Consider the following 17,436-nt stretch of genomic DNA (forward strand, 5'->3'; position numbering starts at 1 on the left):
TTTTTCTTTTTTAAAGATATAAAATATTTACTTTTCCTCAATGACAAATAAATAAATAAAATTGAACAAATACTTAAATATCCAGTTTTTCAAAATATATAAATGTATGTATGTGTAAATATATATATATACTCTCATTAAAATGAATAAACTATAATAATCCATTAAACTAAAATAAACATGTGCAAAAGATGCAAATAAAAAGATCAACATAGCCAACAGATTTTGCTGTTATGTTGTTATAATGAAATCCAGCACTTCTTTTAAAGGTATGTGGTGCTGTTGGCTGATAATGAGTTAGAACACTTTTTTATTTTTGTATGGATTTATTAAAATTATTTTGCTCTTTATAACATATTATATATATATATATATATATATATATAAGGATGCAGATCGACAAGAGAGGATGCTAAGTTTTGTCTAAACTCAGATAAAAAGTACTGAAAACAAAACTGTAATTTGATGACCACATAACCAATGACCTACAACTAAGCAAAAAAAAAAAAACACTCATTACCACACGGAAATGTATAGAGACTGTACTCACTTTCAAGATATCACTACACATGTCAGTTTCAATAGGAATAGGATCTTCATTTTCTCTATTAAAAATAATGACGGAAATTTGAACAGGATGTGGCAGAGGTAGAGGAATGATCAGCTTCTGAATAAATGTGCTTTGAGGCTTCTTCTTCCATGGATACAATTGTTTTCTGACAGTAAAACATTATAGATAGATAATTAATTTTCAATATGCATTTGGCTCAAACAAACATTTTTGAAATCGTATATTTGCTCAAGATTAAGTTTACTTTACCTAACTCGCATGCAACGTACGTTTGTTATTATGCCATGGCAGCTCTATGTAGCTAAACGGCACTAAAATGTACGTAAAAGAAACATATAGGCACCTTCAGTGAGAAGTTTCAAAGTCTTGAGTAAAATTAGCTTCCTAGCACATTTAGACTCGTAAAGATTTCATGACAAATTAATAGACATAAGTCTTCATGAAAAATGAAAGTCAAATTAAACATATTTACTTTGAAAACATTAGTTTCAAAGACACATTTGTTTAGGTGACCCAGTTATTGAATCTAAAATTCGTTTAATTTGAATAATTAGTCTTTAAAATCTAGAGTAAAATTAGTTTTCTAGCATGCTTCGACAAACGAAGTTCGACAAATCAATAGTCACATGTTTTCATGACAAATCAAATAAAAATTAAACTAATAGACCTTAATAAAATCAGTTTAGTTCAGTAGTTGTCAGTAGAATAAAAGTATGTTTTCATTAAATGGCTGAGTGGCCATATTTGGCCTATTAGCTTTCCCATAAGGACTTCATCATTTTAAAAAACTACATATTTTATTTTTAATATTTTTTCTAATAATAAAATTTTGAGCCGCAGTGACTGAAAAGATAGAGCATTTGGCTGGTTGACATGAATTCAACTTCCAGCTTGCACCAACCACAGGGCTGATGTAAAATATCCTCAGTGGTACATGCATCATGGGTTAGAATCCCCTTGCCACCAGGCTAACCATGAGTAGTCTCCGTGGTTTGTCTCTCTATGTAATGCAAATCGGATTAATTCAATGAAAAAGTCTTCCACAAGGCTAGTTTGTTGCAATATTTGACCCAGGATTTCCCTTGTCTTCTGGATTGGGTGCAAATTTCCAATGCTATAGATATGAACATTGATAGTCAAAAATTTAGAATCAGTGCAGCTGTTCAGTGCTGGTTACAAAATAATGAAATTTAGAATTGCATATTTTAAATATTATTTTCTCTGAGTAATTTTTAATGACTTTTTTACTTAATCATTAAAACTGGAGTGAATGTTTTGCTCTTTATCTGATTATACTAAATAAAACTGTTGGGTTACAAATCATTTTTGCAGGCTTTAGGCTAAAGGATTTTAAAAGTGAGCTTAAATGCATTGCTAGTGTAAAGCGAATAGCAAAACATAAGAGTTTTAAAAACACATAACACTAGATACCCATAGAAGGGACAAGGAACACCTAAATTAAAGATTTTCAGAAATTGTTGAATGTTTCAATAAGTGCTTCAAAATAATGATCTCCTCCGCTAAAAACAAATTCAAAATTAAACTACATTCTTTACCACATAATCGGAGCAATATTTAAAAGAACAGACTTACTCTGGGAAGATTTACACTTAAATTCTGCTCTATCTTTTTAACAGCTGATTGTATATTTAGTAGTACATTAATCTGTGTAAATAGGAAATAAATATTTGCCAAACATAAAATTAAATTTAAAAAAATTATTTCCTTAAAAAAATATAATTTCATATTCACTTACTTTCTCTCATCTTTTTTATGAACTGTATTAGAAGTGTTATACATAGGATTAAATGTACTGAGATCTAAATATGGTGAATGCACATGAATTTTCCCTAAAAAAAACGAAAACAAATTATTTTACAAGTCCATACACACCAAGATTTCATTTCAAAATAAATTATAATATAAATAAAAAGTTATAATTTTAATAGCATTTAGTCACAGTCATAAAATTTAATAAAAAAGTTGCTTTGTTTTTAATTTAAATTACAAACATAAAAATAAGATTGCCCAAAAAACAGAGAAGTAAAAATTTATGACAGATGTTGACTATTAAATTATTGAGATGATCTTGGGAAAGATTACTCCACTCAACAAGCAATGCTCTCCAAAGTTCCTGTGCACATGTAAGAGATGGTTGATGTACTACAACTTGTCAGCCAAGCATGTCTCACACAGGCTCTATCAGATTCAAGTCCAGTGAGAATGCTGCCCATTCCATACAGGTGATATCCTCAGATTGAAAACATTCGTCTGCCAAGTTTGCTAAGTGAGGACAGGCGTTGTCATCCATAAATACAAATTCTGCATTCATGGCATACTTAAATATATGTACATGCTGTCCCGATAAATTTGGCATGTCATGGTTTCAATTTGAACATGGATATCTGTTTTAGAGTTTAGCATAATTCCACCCTAAACGAGTAATCCTTTAATCTCATAACGGTGTCCTTCAATGACATAGTCTTGTTGGTAATGGGTACCTTGGCATTCTCCATATGAAAGTTGGACGTGAATTAGACTGCAAGCTAAACCTGGACTCATCAGAAAAAATTACAAAAGCCCACTGTGATAATGTCCACATTGCATGCTCTTTACTCCAGGTTGAACGTAGGTGACAGTGAGCTTTGCTGAGCAGGATGCATCTGACAGGCTTGCAAGCATATAAACCAATTTTTCCCAAACTGTAACATTTCATAAAATAGGATTTGTACACATATATGGTTTGCCTTGAAACTGTGATATGAATGGCTTCAGATAGCTGACAAGAAAGGTCGCATAATGTGGCCTGTCTGCTTTTTTTGGAAGATACTGCCAAATGCGAGTCTTCATTCGAGGTTGTAACTCAGAAGGCGACCAATACTGTAATGTCTTTTGACATTTCCATCATCTTGGAATCATTGCCAAAGCCTAGAGATGACACTTAAGGTAATTAACTATTCTGTTATGGAACTAAGCGTCTTGCAGAATACTTGCAAAGAATTTTATTTCTTTACCCAGCATTTCTTATATAACACTCTCTTACATTCTTGTCATTGTGACATACTATCAGTGCCATCTGGGAGCTTCCTATAATTTGCATATTATTCCTAAATTCTGCATTTGAAAATTTACTTTAGAGTTCAACTAAGTGATTCAGAATTATTCTTAATTAATGAACATCAGTGAGTACTAAAATAGTGTCCAAATATTTGTTATCTAGGCATAATCACTAATTAAAATATCACTCAATATATAACTAACTATATCAATAACAAAAGCAAACAATTAAAACAATGTGAGAAAAAATTTATATGTACTTGATTGTTAATTAAAAATGATTTACCTTTGGGTATATGAATAACATTGCTGAAATCCACATTAGGTTGCAAAGCAACTGACTGTAGCATTTCTGTATACCTAGAGAGATTTACACCATGGGCCTGAAAAAAAATCTCTCATTCAAATATTAAAGTTAAAAAAAATAAAACCATTAAGAAACTTATAGATAATAAGAAAGATTCAAACTGAAAATAACATGAAAATAATTTTTTTGCATCATTAATTATTTAACAATGGAATAAAACATTTTAAAAAATTATTTGATTTACAATTAAATAGCAAAGACTAAATTAATTACCTCTAAACGGTAACATGTGTCACGATCTTCTAGAGGAGTCAATATATCCACAGAAAATATTTCTGTTAGAAGTTGAGCAGCGAACCCTGTTTCAAATAAAAGAGCGAGTATTAACATGAAAATGTCTGAGTAAATAGAAAAGAAATTTAATAACTATTAAATGAAGGTACCTGGCCAATCTCTGAAAGATAATCCTTTTTTATCCCAAAAATCTTCTTCTTTTATTTGCATTCTCTTCAATACATGGACAGGGAAAAATCTTTGCAATATAACAGTGGCCACATGCAAAGTTGGCTATTACACAAGAGTAAATTTCTTTTTAATTAAATAAAATGTTTTTTGATATGGGAAAAAATGCTTTAACTTTTAAAATCTTTTAAAAAAGTTTTTTTAATTTTAACTGAAATTTCAAATTTTAAACATATTTTACCAATTGGCAAAATAAAAATTTTTCTTATTTAATAAATTACATTTTTCAAAACATAAAATTAAAAATCTGTCTTGCTGCTAAAGTTTTTACTGCCCTTTTTATATACATATAATATCACAAACGACAGCAAAATAAATGAGTTCCTTTTCTCACAATAGGAGAACTAGTCATACAAGTTATCTTTTCTTTTTAAGTTTTAGTTTAAGACATGAATTTTAAAAAAAAATTATAATAAAAAATCGTGTATTTCAATCTTTTTATTGAAATTTTTTTCTTCAAATTATTAATATTGCAATACACATTTTTATACATAACAATTTTTTTCCTTGAATTTGTTTTCAAGTGCTTATATCTTAAAACTTTGGTTTCAAGATAAAATGTATGACATAACACTTTTTTTTAGGTAAAAAATTTATATTTTATTAGTTTTATAGCAAATTGTAAAATATTTATCAAAAAGAATATCTATGTTTAGTTTGCCTATAGCTCTGGTAATAGAAATTTGATATTTTAAATCTACATATGATTAGATATTTATATAAAATTTAGAACCTAACAATTGACAAATTCAGACTGTTTAAACATTTAAGTCAAAACACATAGATTACTAATATCTTACTTGCAGATCTGCAGCAGCCAATTTGACTTTGGACCTAACATTCACTCCTAAACCTGTTTGGAGTTCCTTTTTTCGCCTAAAAGATATAAAGAGAGTTACAGCGAGAGATATTGTATTATTTAATTTCAAAATTAGTTCAATTATAAATGATATAGCTTTCACATATTTCTACAAAAAAATGACTTAAAAAAAACGAGAAACTTTATTACACACATTAGCTATAAAACAAACAGTATAACAATGCACACAGAATCAATAAAAAAAACTGAATTATTTATAGTTTAAAACTTATTATTTTATACTTAGTATTATAAGTGGTAATAATTTGAATACATAAATAAAAATAGAAAATCTTATAAAAGTGGTTACATATACAAGATATTAGTAAAGTTTCAGAAGAAAAAAAAAATTTGAACCAATAACTTTAAAACACATACACAAATTAGGATTGATTTTTAAAAAAAATATTTTTTCTTAATGGAAGGTACAAACAGAAAAACACTAAAAACATAAAATTAAATAAATTTTTTTATTTGTCAAGAAAACTTACATTTAACACAAAAATAAAAAAAAATTACCTATCCACTTGATCCCTAAGAGCTACTAACAATTCTTGAGCTTCTTTTTCAACGTCTTTATAAACACCTTCTTTGCACAGTGTTGCAGAAAAAGGATGAAAACATTGTGCAGCGAATTCCCTATACAATTAAAAATTTTAATAACATAATATATAATCATATTTAAAATGTTAATCAGTTAATAAAAAAAACTATTTTATGCATCCAATTTTTGGTATCTGCTAACTAATAAATTAAGTGGAAATAATTGTTGATCTTCTCAGTGTACAGAACAATTAAAAAATGTGATAAAGTAAAATTAGCAGAGTTTATCTCCAACATTGATTAAAAGTGAAAAAATTATACAAAATGAAAATGTAAAAACAATATTTACTGTATTTTTAATTGCAAATATTTACAAGAAATATATATGAAATCTTAAAAATAAAGCACACATAGAGTATAAATAGAAAAAAAGAGACATAAAATTTATGATATTGATCTAGTTGAATTAATTTTGTCTCTCTTAGCTTAAGTGACCATTGTACTTTTTAAGTATTCAAATTGTATATTAAATAAGCAACAGCTTTAATTAAATTTGAGACTCAAAGTTTAAATATTTCTTGACACATAATCCTCAAAAATTATAACTTTAAAAATGTACATAGAAAATTCCTTTAAAAAATTTTGTCATAAATGGAAAACATTATTATATGACTTTTAAAATTATTGTAAAAGCTTTAAAATTATTATAAAAGTCACATGTTAATCGATTTAATTAAAAAGAATATAATTAAGTCTAAAAATAATACTTAGCTGTCCTATAGGAGATTCAAAAAAGAAAAATTTAAATATATGACTTGTTGAATGAATTTATTTATTATTTTTTACCTCTAAATGGGAATGTCGAAATTTTTGAAGCTATTTAATAATAAAAAATTTCTCCATAATCAAGATTTTAAAAAAAATATATTATAAAAAAATTAATAAATTTTCTTAAATTACATATTCATATGTTTTATAATTCAACTTTGTATTGTGGGTGAAAATGAAATATGCATTTGTAAATAAATGCCTATTTTTAGGTTATATTTAAAATAAATTCAAAATCAGTATTTCTACTTCTAAGTTATTAAAGACCACGGATTGTAAATATATTTTAAAAATTCAATGCATATCTCACCTAAATGTTTGTTGTGGGAGTAAAATAATTCTTTCTACTTCTTCTTTGAAAGCATTTAATTCTTCAGTCTCAAGTTTGGCTTCAAAAGCAGCTAGAGCTTGCTCTGGATAAATCTACATCCAAACAATAACTTTTTTATAAAAAAATTGCAAATTAAAAATTTTTTTTATTTAACATAAGTTTAAAATATTATTACCTGAAAAAAATGTTCGTTGGAAAGACCAGGTCCAGCAATCCGTTTGACTAGCCAGCTATTGCTAGACGGTACACGACCACGTCTTTTGATTAGAATATGAAACATTGCAATATCCCAAACAACCCTACAACAAAAACGTAACAAGGATGCTGAAAATAAAAAAACAAAAGTCAAATACATGGTAAAAAATTTATCCTTCAAAAATTATAAGAGTTAAATCTTAATTACCTAAAAGAACAACAAGTGATACAACAGGACAAATAATGAGCGATACAAATAAAGCAAGGGAAGGCTGTAAAAGGCCTTGAACACAGATATGCCATAAAAGAGCCTCTAAAATTATGCATATTCTATTCCTTGGAAGACCTATTTAAATAAAAATAAATTCAAATAAATATAAATTTAAATAATTCTATTAATGCAACAAATTACTACAGGAAACACATTCTTTTCAGTTCTTAGCTTCTAATTTAATATTAGAATAATTTAAAAAAAGAAAGTGTTTATTACACTTACAATGAATTTATCTAATGTATTTTCGTGTGATACATGCCAATGAATAAGAATGAAGTAAATAGAATGCCAGTAAATATTAACATCAACAAACATTAAAAAAAATTATTCTTTAGAATAAATTAAAAACTAATTTTTTTTCAGTATTAAATAACTGTCTTAATTTTATTAATTTAAAAAAAAAGTTTAAAATATAGATATAGTGCATCAATTTTTTGAATAGCTAAAAAAAATCTATTAATCATAATAATTTAATTAAAATATAATAAAAAATACATCAGCAATTTTACAAAATAAGAAATTTTGTGCCTTTGCTGCGCTAGAAGGCAAAATTCAAAAAGTTTTTATAAGTTGATTAAATATTTTTCTAAAACTTTTTCAGTTCTTAAGAAGGGATTTTTTAACAAACTACCATTTCGCATTCATAACAAGCATTTCTAAGCATAACAATTCTAAAAAAAGTGAAGAAAAAATTTTAACCCCATAGAGAAAAAGTGAATGCCTAACTTAGTTATTGCAAACCGATATGAAACACCATTAGTGATTTTTGACATAGCTAAATGAAATCTTGTAGCACATCAATACAGTTGTCTTCAAAAGCAATTACTAAAATTCAAAACTATATTTGTGATCATACATAAATCAAGCTATTTGTTGTTATAGTGAAAAAGAATTGGTGCATGTGGATAATTAAAACAGATAGATGATTTTGTTTGAATATGATTGTGTGGGTAAATAATTTCATAGAAGAGAAAATGTTGTTCCATTCAGGATTTAATTAAAAACAAAGTAGTAAATTATACTTATTCATCACAGTTAAGATTAGCTTTGGAGGATGATGTTTCAAATACAAAAATAAATAAATAAATATGTAGGTAAATAAATAAATTAATTAATATGTAAATAAATAAATTAATTAATATGTAAATAAATAAATAATAAATATGCTAAATATAAAATGCNCTTATTCATCACAGTTAAGATTAGCTTTGGAGGATGATGTTTCAAATACAAAAATAAATAAATAAATATGCAGGTCAATAAATATATTAATTAATATGTAAATAAATAAATAATAAATATGCTAAATATAAAATGCGATGAAAATAAAATAAATTGCAGATAATGAAACAGGATAAAATTCAGAATAAACTTTGGCAAGGAATTTCATGACTGTTCCTTGCCAAAAACAACAATGGATTTTTTTAAACTACAATTGACACTATTATTCTGAAATATATTTATGAAAATAAAATAGACAATTTGTAATAACTGTAGAAATTCATGATTTAGCTATTAGATGTAATAAATTATTGACAAAATCTTTATTTTCAGATTTATACATTAAAATGCATTGGTGGATCATACGAAAGTATGAGAAGAATTTAATACCAATATCATAAGAAAGTGTGAGAAAGAATAACAGCTCTTCACTAAAATCAAAAGATTTTAAAAATTATGTAAAGGTTTCTGAATTCCATGCAAATGTATTAGGCACAGCTAGAGGGAATCTCTAAAAATAGAATAACTTCTACTAGCATGTCAAGGCTATTGAATAAAAACTACAATTAATGGTTTATTTTATTAAAAAAAGATTCAGTGAAATAATAATTTAATTCTTAATTTATAAAAACCCATAATGATTATTCATGACAGTTATATTTGAAATCAAAACTTTTTCTAAGATAATACTTTTGTTGAAGTCACACACTAATTTTTTTTTTATTTTGCTTTTGTCTATAAAAAAGGGAAAAACACAAACCATTCAATTAAAAGCTCAATTTTATTCTGAACTGTAAGTTATATCAAAATTGAATTCGGATTTCAGTCAGTATAGAATATATACATAAATTTATAGTCAATCAATGCCGATATCAAAATGTTCTTATACCACTTAGATGATATAAAAATTTTGAAATTTTTATCAATCTCTTTTATAAAAAATAGGCAACAGGTGCTATTATCTACTTATAATTTCAAATGTTATTAAACATTTTATACTACAATCATGTACTAAAAAAATCTAAAATTAATTTAATACCTGGACTATCAAAGTCATAAATTAAAATCATGATTGAATGGAAAAGTAATGTTGCAGCAGGCACCCTGAAATTAAAAGAAAATTTTTTAAAGCATTATATTTTTAATACTAATACTTTTAACTTTGAAAAAATATATAATATATGATGTGATCATCACAATGTTTGTTGTGCCATTTGCCTACTGGGCTGTCTCCAACTGAAGCGCCCTCTTATTTGTCTTTGGCCTTTTCGAAATCTCTAGGGCTCAGCACCTACCGCGTTGACCATGAAGATTCTCGAAACCACTAAAGAGGGGATGCTATCTTTTGGAGATAGACCAGTATTCCCCGTAGAGCTCTCACCAAAGGTTGGTACCTTCTTTTCTGCAATTTTTCTCTCTCCCCCTGTGTGCTCACAGATTGTGGATCTCGTATTTATTTCCACTGTTTTATTAATTTGCAACTACCTTTTAAATATTAATTATCTTAAATTTTACTACATTTTAACAATGTAGTAAGAGGACGCTTTAGATAGACCAGTATTCCCCATAGAGCTCTCTCCAAAGGTTGGTACCTTCTTTTCTGCAATTTTTCTCTCTCCCCATGTGTGCTCACAGATTGTGGATCTCGTATTTATTTCCATTGTTTTAATAATTTGCAACTACCTTTTAAATATTAATTACCTTAAATTTTACTACATTTTAACAATGTAGTAAGAGGGCGCTTTAGATAGACCAGTATTCCCCGTAGAGCTCTCACCAAAGGTTGGTACCTTCTTTTCTGCAATTTTTCTCTTTCCCCATCTGTGCTCACAGATTGTGGATCTCGTATTTATTTCTATTGTTTTATTAATTTGCAACTACCTTTTAAACATTAATTATCTTAAATTTTACTGCATTTTAACAACATGATGATGCTTAATTAAATTTCGATATCTTGTCCCAGGATCCACATGGGTTGACATACCCTTCTGCCAGTTCATGTATCTTCTCTTCTGCAATGTAACATCTGCTTTACCAAAGTAAAAAAAAATAAAGAAGGATGCCTTGATAAATTTGTCTTTCCTTTTGAGATTGAAAACAACACAGTATGACCAGTGATCTTACCTGGATGTAACACCATTCACCGTCAAACCAACTGACCACTACACCACCAATAGAACAGTGTATTTAAAAAAATTGGAATTTTATGCAATCACATTGCATTTGATGCAATGATTTCAATGTTTTTTTTTCAAACATTAATTGAAATATTGTTTTACCAATCTTTCTATTGTTTATAAAATTGTCTACACACATAAGTTATAAGGAATAAGCAACAGAACTAAATAAGAAGCCGCAATTACTATAAAAAATTATGTTCTAAAGAGTCTTTTTGTAGTAATACTTTAAAATTCTACACATTTTTATGAATTAGTATGGGTAAATTTTAAAATTTTTACAATTTTCGATTGAAGCATTTCACATAGGATTAACATTATTAAAAAATGCTGCTATGCCTGAATTATGAAGTAAAAATAATAAAATGTTGAAACAAAAAGGATCATATGGCACGAAAAACTAATAAATTCACACTTCATAAATTCACATTATGTTATTTATACAATAAATAACAAAAAGCTAAAACTAAGAAATAACTTGAAATCAAAATTGACGGCTAAATATCCAAAATATATATAGTAAAATAAACTTACCACAATGGAGCAAATACAGCAACAGATAAAGACAGGAATGAAACAAACAGACACAGAAATGGAAAAAAGAACACAATCAATAATGTTCCCAAAGCACCTTTAAGTAAATAATTCCAAAGGCGATTCAAATGACGACTAAAACCTTTACCAATAAAACCTATAAATGAAAATAAATTTAAAACATGTGCATGCAAAATTATATTTTATTTCTGAGTAGATATTTTTGCTCACCTGTATCAGGACGAGATTCAAATTCAGTTCTCGACTTAGATATATGCCTCCACAGTAAAATTAATCTTGAGCACAAAGTGTTAGTTATGGATGATTTTCTGGGATATAATGTACCCTAGAAAGTATAGAGTAAAGAGAGAATCAGTACTAAATAAATTGATCAGTTTCTAAATAAACTAATAACATAATAAATTAACTGAGTATTTATAGCTAACTGAATAAATAAAGTTTCACTGTAAAAAGTACAAACACAACAATAAGGTAACTCTAATATTAACTACATTTATTGCTTCAGCTTATTTAGAAATGGTAAAGCTAACTGAAAAGAAATAATTATAATAGCTCAAATATAAATTATTTGTAAAGAGTTGCAGAGTTCCTCACACTAATTTTAATATCTTACTCAAAAAATCAAGCTTCTCTCACTAATTTGACTGCTTTTTTATATACATAGTACAAAACTTAGTGATACGCAAATGGACAATGATTTCTATATTCCTTTTAACAAAATCTCTATTTTTATTGAAATAACCACTCTTCATAGCATTTTGTGCATTTCAAAACTCCTTAGCAGTTCTGCCAAATTCTGAAACATTTTCAGTAAGAAGGCTCAAAAAACTTTTTTTTACACAATACAAAGCATTTTATGGGAAAAAGGCAAATTTTTGAAAAAGAGTTGTTTATCGAAAAATCAGAACATAATGGAATTCTTCATAATAATTTCAGCACAAAATTATAAATAACAGTAAGGTACAGATTTTCTGTGATATAAATAAAATAAATAAAGGACTTCTTATTTAGACAAAAATATTTATTTAAATAAAATTATAAGAAGTAAACTTCTGATCCATTAATTTATGCAAAACCAAATATAGAGTAAAAAAAAAAAAACAAATCTCATAGTATAATACAAAACTCAAAACAAATAAACAAAAAGACATTCTTCTGTATTTATTGACTAAAGTAATCTTAACTGTCTAAAGTTACAAAAAGAAAATTTAGAAATTATAGCAAAAAAAAAAAAGAAAAGGTATTAAACTATACCAATTTATGCTTTGCTAAGTAAGCAAATTTACATCATAAAATTTTTTTTTTAAGAAAAAAAAATTTAAACATTGAAATTTTGTTTAATAAACGAACTTGTGTTGTAAACTTCTGATCCATTAATTTATGCAAAACCAAATGAATAATATAGAGCAAAAAACAAATCTCATAGTATAATACAAAACTCAAAACAAATAAACAAAAAGACATTCTTCTGTATTTATTGACTAAAGTAATCTTAACTGTCTAAAGTTACAAAAAGAAAATTTAGAAATTATACCAAAAAAAGAAAAGGTATTAAACTAAACCAATTTATGCTTTGCTAAGTAAGCAAATTTACTTCAGAAAAAAAAAATTTTAAGAAAAAAAAAATTTTAAACACTGAAATTTTACTTAAAAAACGAACTTGTGAAGAAAAATTAACAATATAAGATAGTATGGTGTGATTAAATTCAAAACGTTAATGAGTTAGAAATATAAAAAAAAGTTATGAGAAATTAAGAGAAACTTACATCAATTTGACTGATTTCTAAATCTGGTATGAAGGGACGAATGCAAAATAAAGCCCTCAAGCTAACAGGGCTGCACCATGGTATTATTACCTAAAAACCATAATATCAGTTTTAACATATTAAAATACTAAAAAACATTGAATGTATGACAATTTTTACTTACACCAAATATAAACATAGCATTCCACATCCATGAATAAGTGCGATAACAATAATTGATCCATCTCCAAAATGGTGATCTGGTAGTGGTTGTGTGTAATCTCTGCTTTTCCACCAGGAAAACAGGCTAAACATTAAAAATTACATTCTGTAGAGGCAATTAAAAATCTAAAATAGTTTGCAATTTGACATGAATTTTTTGATATATCTCTACTTTAAACAATTTTTATGTCATCTTCATTTTGCTATTACAGAGTCACCTATGAACCAAAATGCAACAACCTGTCTGTCAGATTGGGATACTTTTTTCTGGAATCAGAAATGAAAACTACTGAGGTTACTATCTAGAGATTTTGAAGTTGCTCCTATTTCAGTGGGTGAGATCAGCAGTTAAGTTAGTTGTCATTATTTCCATCTTTCAAAAAATTTCTGATATCCATTTTTAGATTTTTGATCTGATATTCCCTTCTGAAGATATTTGATGTTATTCGTACATTTTGAACACTCTGTGTATATCTATAGGATTACATTTTACTTATGACTCGTGAAAAAATATTATATCTAATCTAAAGCTAAATTTTTTTAACTCATTTAGCATATAACAATTCTTTAACTTAAACATATTTTTCATACTTTTTTTTGTATTAATTTAAATCAAAATAAGTAAAACATATCATAGTTAGGGTTTTAATAATTTATGGTTATGAAATACAGCATGAAACATCAGTGTTTTTCACTGAGTTAAAGATAAAATCTCCCAAACGCAGCTCACTTCTAAACTGTAATTTTTCAAATTTGCAGTTATTTAGATCTAAAATAAACAGTTATTCATTATTGAAAGTACTTTCATTTACAAAATCAATTATTGATAAATTTTTTAATATGACTGAAAAAAAATTTCAAATTCCTTTTCCTAAGTTTTATATTTTAGTACAAATAAAATGATAATCTAATAGATTTTTTTAGTAACTACTAGACTGTAAAAAACTGCTAAAATATATTTTTGCTTGTAATTAGAGCCTCAGAAAAAATATCTAAGTAAAACTTACACCAGTGTCCCATCTATCTCAAAAGGTTAAGAATCATGAGGAATAAAATCTTTTTCAATTAAGAGTTCAAAAACAGACTTTATGAATTTATTAATCATTAAAAATTTTCTTTAAATCCAAATAACAACCATCATTCGCCTTAGGACCCAATTACTTTTTTATAATTTACATATATGATTGGGTATATAGTTTTATATTCTGCTAAAATTTCCTAAAACTGCTGCCATGCCATAAAAAAAAATTATATAAAAAAAATAATAGTCAATGAAAAGTTAGAGCAATCATAAATTTGAGATCATTTAAAAAAAATCTCCCTCACAGTTTTATAAAATAACTTTCTAAAGGGTAGTTCTAATTAGGGAAGANTCACCTATGAACCAAAATGCAACAACCTGTCTGTCAGATTGGGATACTTTTTTCTGGAATCAGAAATGAAAACTACTGAGGTTACTATCTAGAGATTTTGAAGTTGCTCCTATTTCAGTGGGTGAGATCAGCAGTTAAGTTAGTTGTCATTATTTCCATCTTTCAAAAAATTTCTGATATCCATTTTTAGATTTTTGATCTGATATTCCCTTCTGAAGATATTTGATGTTATTCGTACATTTTGAACACTCTGTGTATATCTATAGGATTACATTTTACTTATGACTCGTGAAAAAATATTATATCTAATCTAAAGCTAAATTTTTTTAACTCATTTAGCATATAACAATTCTTTAACTTAAACATATTTTTCATACTTTTTTTTGTATTAATTTAAATCAAAATAAGTAAAAAATATCATAGTTAGGGTTTTAATAATTTATGGTTATGAAATACAGCATGAAACATCAATGTTTTTTACTGTGTGAAAGATAAAATCTCCCAAACACAGCTCGCTTCCAAACTATAATTTTTTAAATTTGCAGTTATTTAGATCTAAAAGAAACAGTTATTCATTATTGAAAGTACTTTCATTAACAAAATTTGCAATAATTTCAATAATTATAAATACTTTACTTCAACTACTTTCACTTACAATTATTGATACATTTTTGAATATGAATAAAAAAAAATTATCTTTTCCTTTTTTTTAAGTTTTATATTTTAGTACTAATGAAATTATGATAATTTTATAGATTTTTATAGTAACTGTTATACTGTTTTTTATAGTTAAAAAATGCTACAATATATTTTCTCTTGCAATTAGAGCCTCAGAAAAAAATATATAAAAAAGGTACACCAGTGTCCCACCTGCGTCAAAAGGATAAGAATCATGAGGATTAAAATCTATGTTTTTTAATTAAGAGATCAAAAAGAGACTTAATGAATTTATTGATCACTAAAAATTTTCTTTAAAACCAAATAACCAACCATCATTCTCATTTTGACCCAACAATAGTCAATGAAAAGTTAGAGCAATTTATAAACTTGAGTACATTTAAAAAATCTCCCTCACAGTTTGATAAAATAACTCTTTAAAGGCTAGTCCTAATTTAGGGAAGTAATTAAAAATTAAGATATACTGCTGAGGACTTTACTTTAAGCAAATGTTTAAGCTTTTTAACATTAAAATTGAATATCAACTTTTCATTTAAACCAATATTTCTAAATGACAAAGATGCAAAAAGATAGAAAATTAATTAACTATAATTTAAACTTAGAACAACTATTCCAGAATGAAATAATATTTTAGAAATGAAATAAAAATCATGATTTAACATACTTGGTTAGGATCTGAACGTGGTTGAGCAAGTGAAGAAGAAGTTCGACTAATGACTGTGGGAACAGCTTCAGCTTCTCCCTGGAATACTTTTCTAACATTCCAATGATGAGGACTCCATATTTGCGTTCGCCAATGAAAAGAGCGATTGGGCTTTCGAACTTTACTAAGTTCTTGTTTTAATACAGGCTCTCTCTACGTAGCAAACAAAAGTAATTTTAAGTATGGCATAAAATATCTCCAGGGTTTTTTTCTGTCTGCACTTTTTTAATTAAAAAAATAAAACTTAATTTTTGTGAAAGAAATTCATGTGGAAATAATTCAGTAAACCCCATAATTTTTTAACAATCTCATTTATATAAACCTAATAAGTAAAATTAAGTAATTACAGTAAGTCAAAATCAATAAAACTTTTATTAATAAATGTAACATCAACCAAGAAGTATTTCAGAGTACAATTTTAAGACCACAGCTATTTCTTAAAATTAAATGCTAAAATCAGAACTTTTGCAAATGATACAACATTTTTATACTCATCAAACAATTTAAAAAACCTAGAAGTTGATTTTAATGATGATCTTTACAAAATCCGAGATTAATTTACTGATAATTTTTCAAACATAATATCAACAAAATTTATGATTTTCCAATTCACTAATGGCAAAGGAAAATAACTTGTCATTCAAATACTTGTGTAAAAGAAACAAGTAAATGAGCTGCAGATCTGAGAAATTAGAACCTAAGACCACAATGGGAATACTTAGTGTACATATTGATTGAAACTTAAAATGAAAAATGCATGGAAATCACATAATAAGACAGATTTATATTGAGCAGATTTTACAACTTAAAATTAAAAATATATTTCTTCTAACTTTATATTATGCATGGATATACTTTCATATTCATTATGGCTAATCAGTTTGGGGGGAGGATTACATAACTAACATAAATAAATTATGTAATATCCAAGATAAATTTATTACATTCTTACTAAATAAAAATGAATGAATTAACCCAAACCACTACCAGTTACTCTAACCAATCCGTAATTTATTAATCTGCATCTTCTTAAAAACTCAAACACTTGTAATGTAAAAGACACAATTTGATAAGAAAACCTAACCAAATTTATTTCAGACTCAAACATAACAAGAACATTTTATGTAAATGAATTTATTGCCAAAATGCCATAATTTATGCCCTGCTGAAATTCAAAATGCCAATAGGTTAAATAATTTTAAAAAACTATTACAAAATTTTTCTTTTTCTCTACTTAATATTGAAGATTTTTCTTATGGTAATTCGATACACCCT

General features: G+C 26.6%; 1 protein-coding gene across 1 annotated transcript in view; it reads right to left on the bottom strand.

Moving 5' to 3' along the window:
* Window positions 1-17,436, bottom strand: part of LOC107448740 (uncharacterized) — a 40,426-nt gene that overhangs the window by 1,629 nt on the left and 21,361 nt on the right. Inside the window, exons 17-32 of the mRNA XM_043045060.2 lie at window positions 16,123-16,314; window positions 13,370-13,492; window positions 13,207-13,296; window positions 11,651-11,765; window positions 11,420-11,576; window positions 9,748-9,812; window positions 7,422-7,559; window positions 7,194-7,342; window positions 6,998-7,110; window positions 5,836-5,955; window positions 5,258-5,333; window positions 4,379-4,502; window positions 4,209-4,294; window positions 3,915-4,011; window positions 2,328-2,421; window positions 551-716 (exon numbers count right to left, since the gene is read on the bottom strand). Coding sequence (XP_042900994.1) covers window positions 551-716; window positions 2,328-2,421; window positions 3,915-4,011; window positions 4,209-4,294; window positions 4,379-4,502; window positions 5,258-5,333; window positions 5,836-5,955; window positions 6,998-7,110; window positions 7,194-7,342; window positions 7,422-7,559; window positions 9,748-9,812; window positions 11,420-11,576; window positions 11,651-11,765; window positions 13,207-13,296; window positions 13,370-13,492; window positions 16,123-16,314 — 1,905 coding nt within the window. The remainder of the gene's footprint in view (window positions 1-550; window positions 717-2,327; window positions 2,422-3,914; window positions 4,012-4,208; window positions 4,295-4,378; window positions 4,503-5,257; window positions 5,334-5,835; window positions 5,956-6,997; window positions 7,111-7,193; window positions 7,343-7,421; window positions 7,560-9,747; window positions 9,813-11,419; window positions 11,577-11,650; window positions 11,766-13,206; window positions 13,297-13,369; window positions 13,493-16,122; window positions 16,315-17,436) is intronic.

The sequence above is a fragment of the Parasteatoda tepidariorum genome, chromosome 1 (genome assembly GCF_043381705.1).
Source record: "Parasteatoda tepidariorum isolate YZ-2023 chromosome 1, CAS_Ptep_4.0, whole genome shotgun sequence".
Lineage (NCBI taxonomy): Eukaryota > Metazoa > Arthropoda > Arachnida > Araneae > Theridiidae > Parasteatoda > Parasteatoda tepidariorum.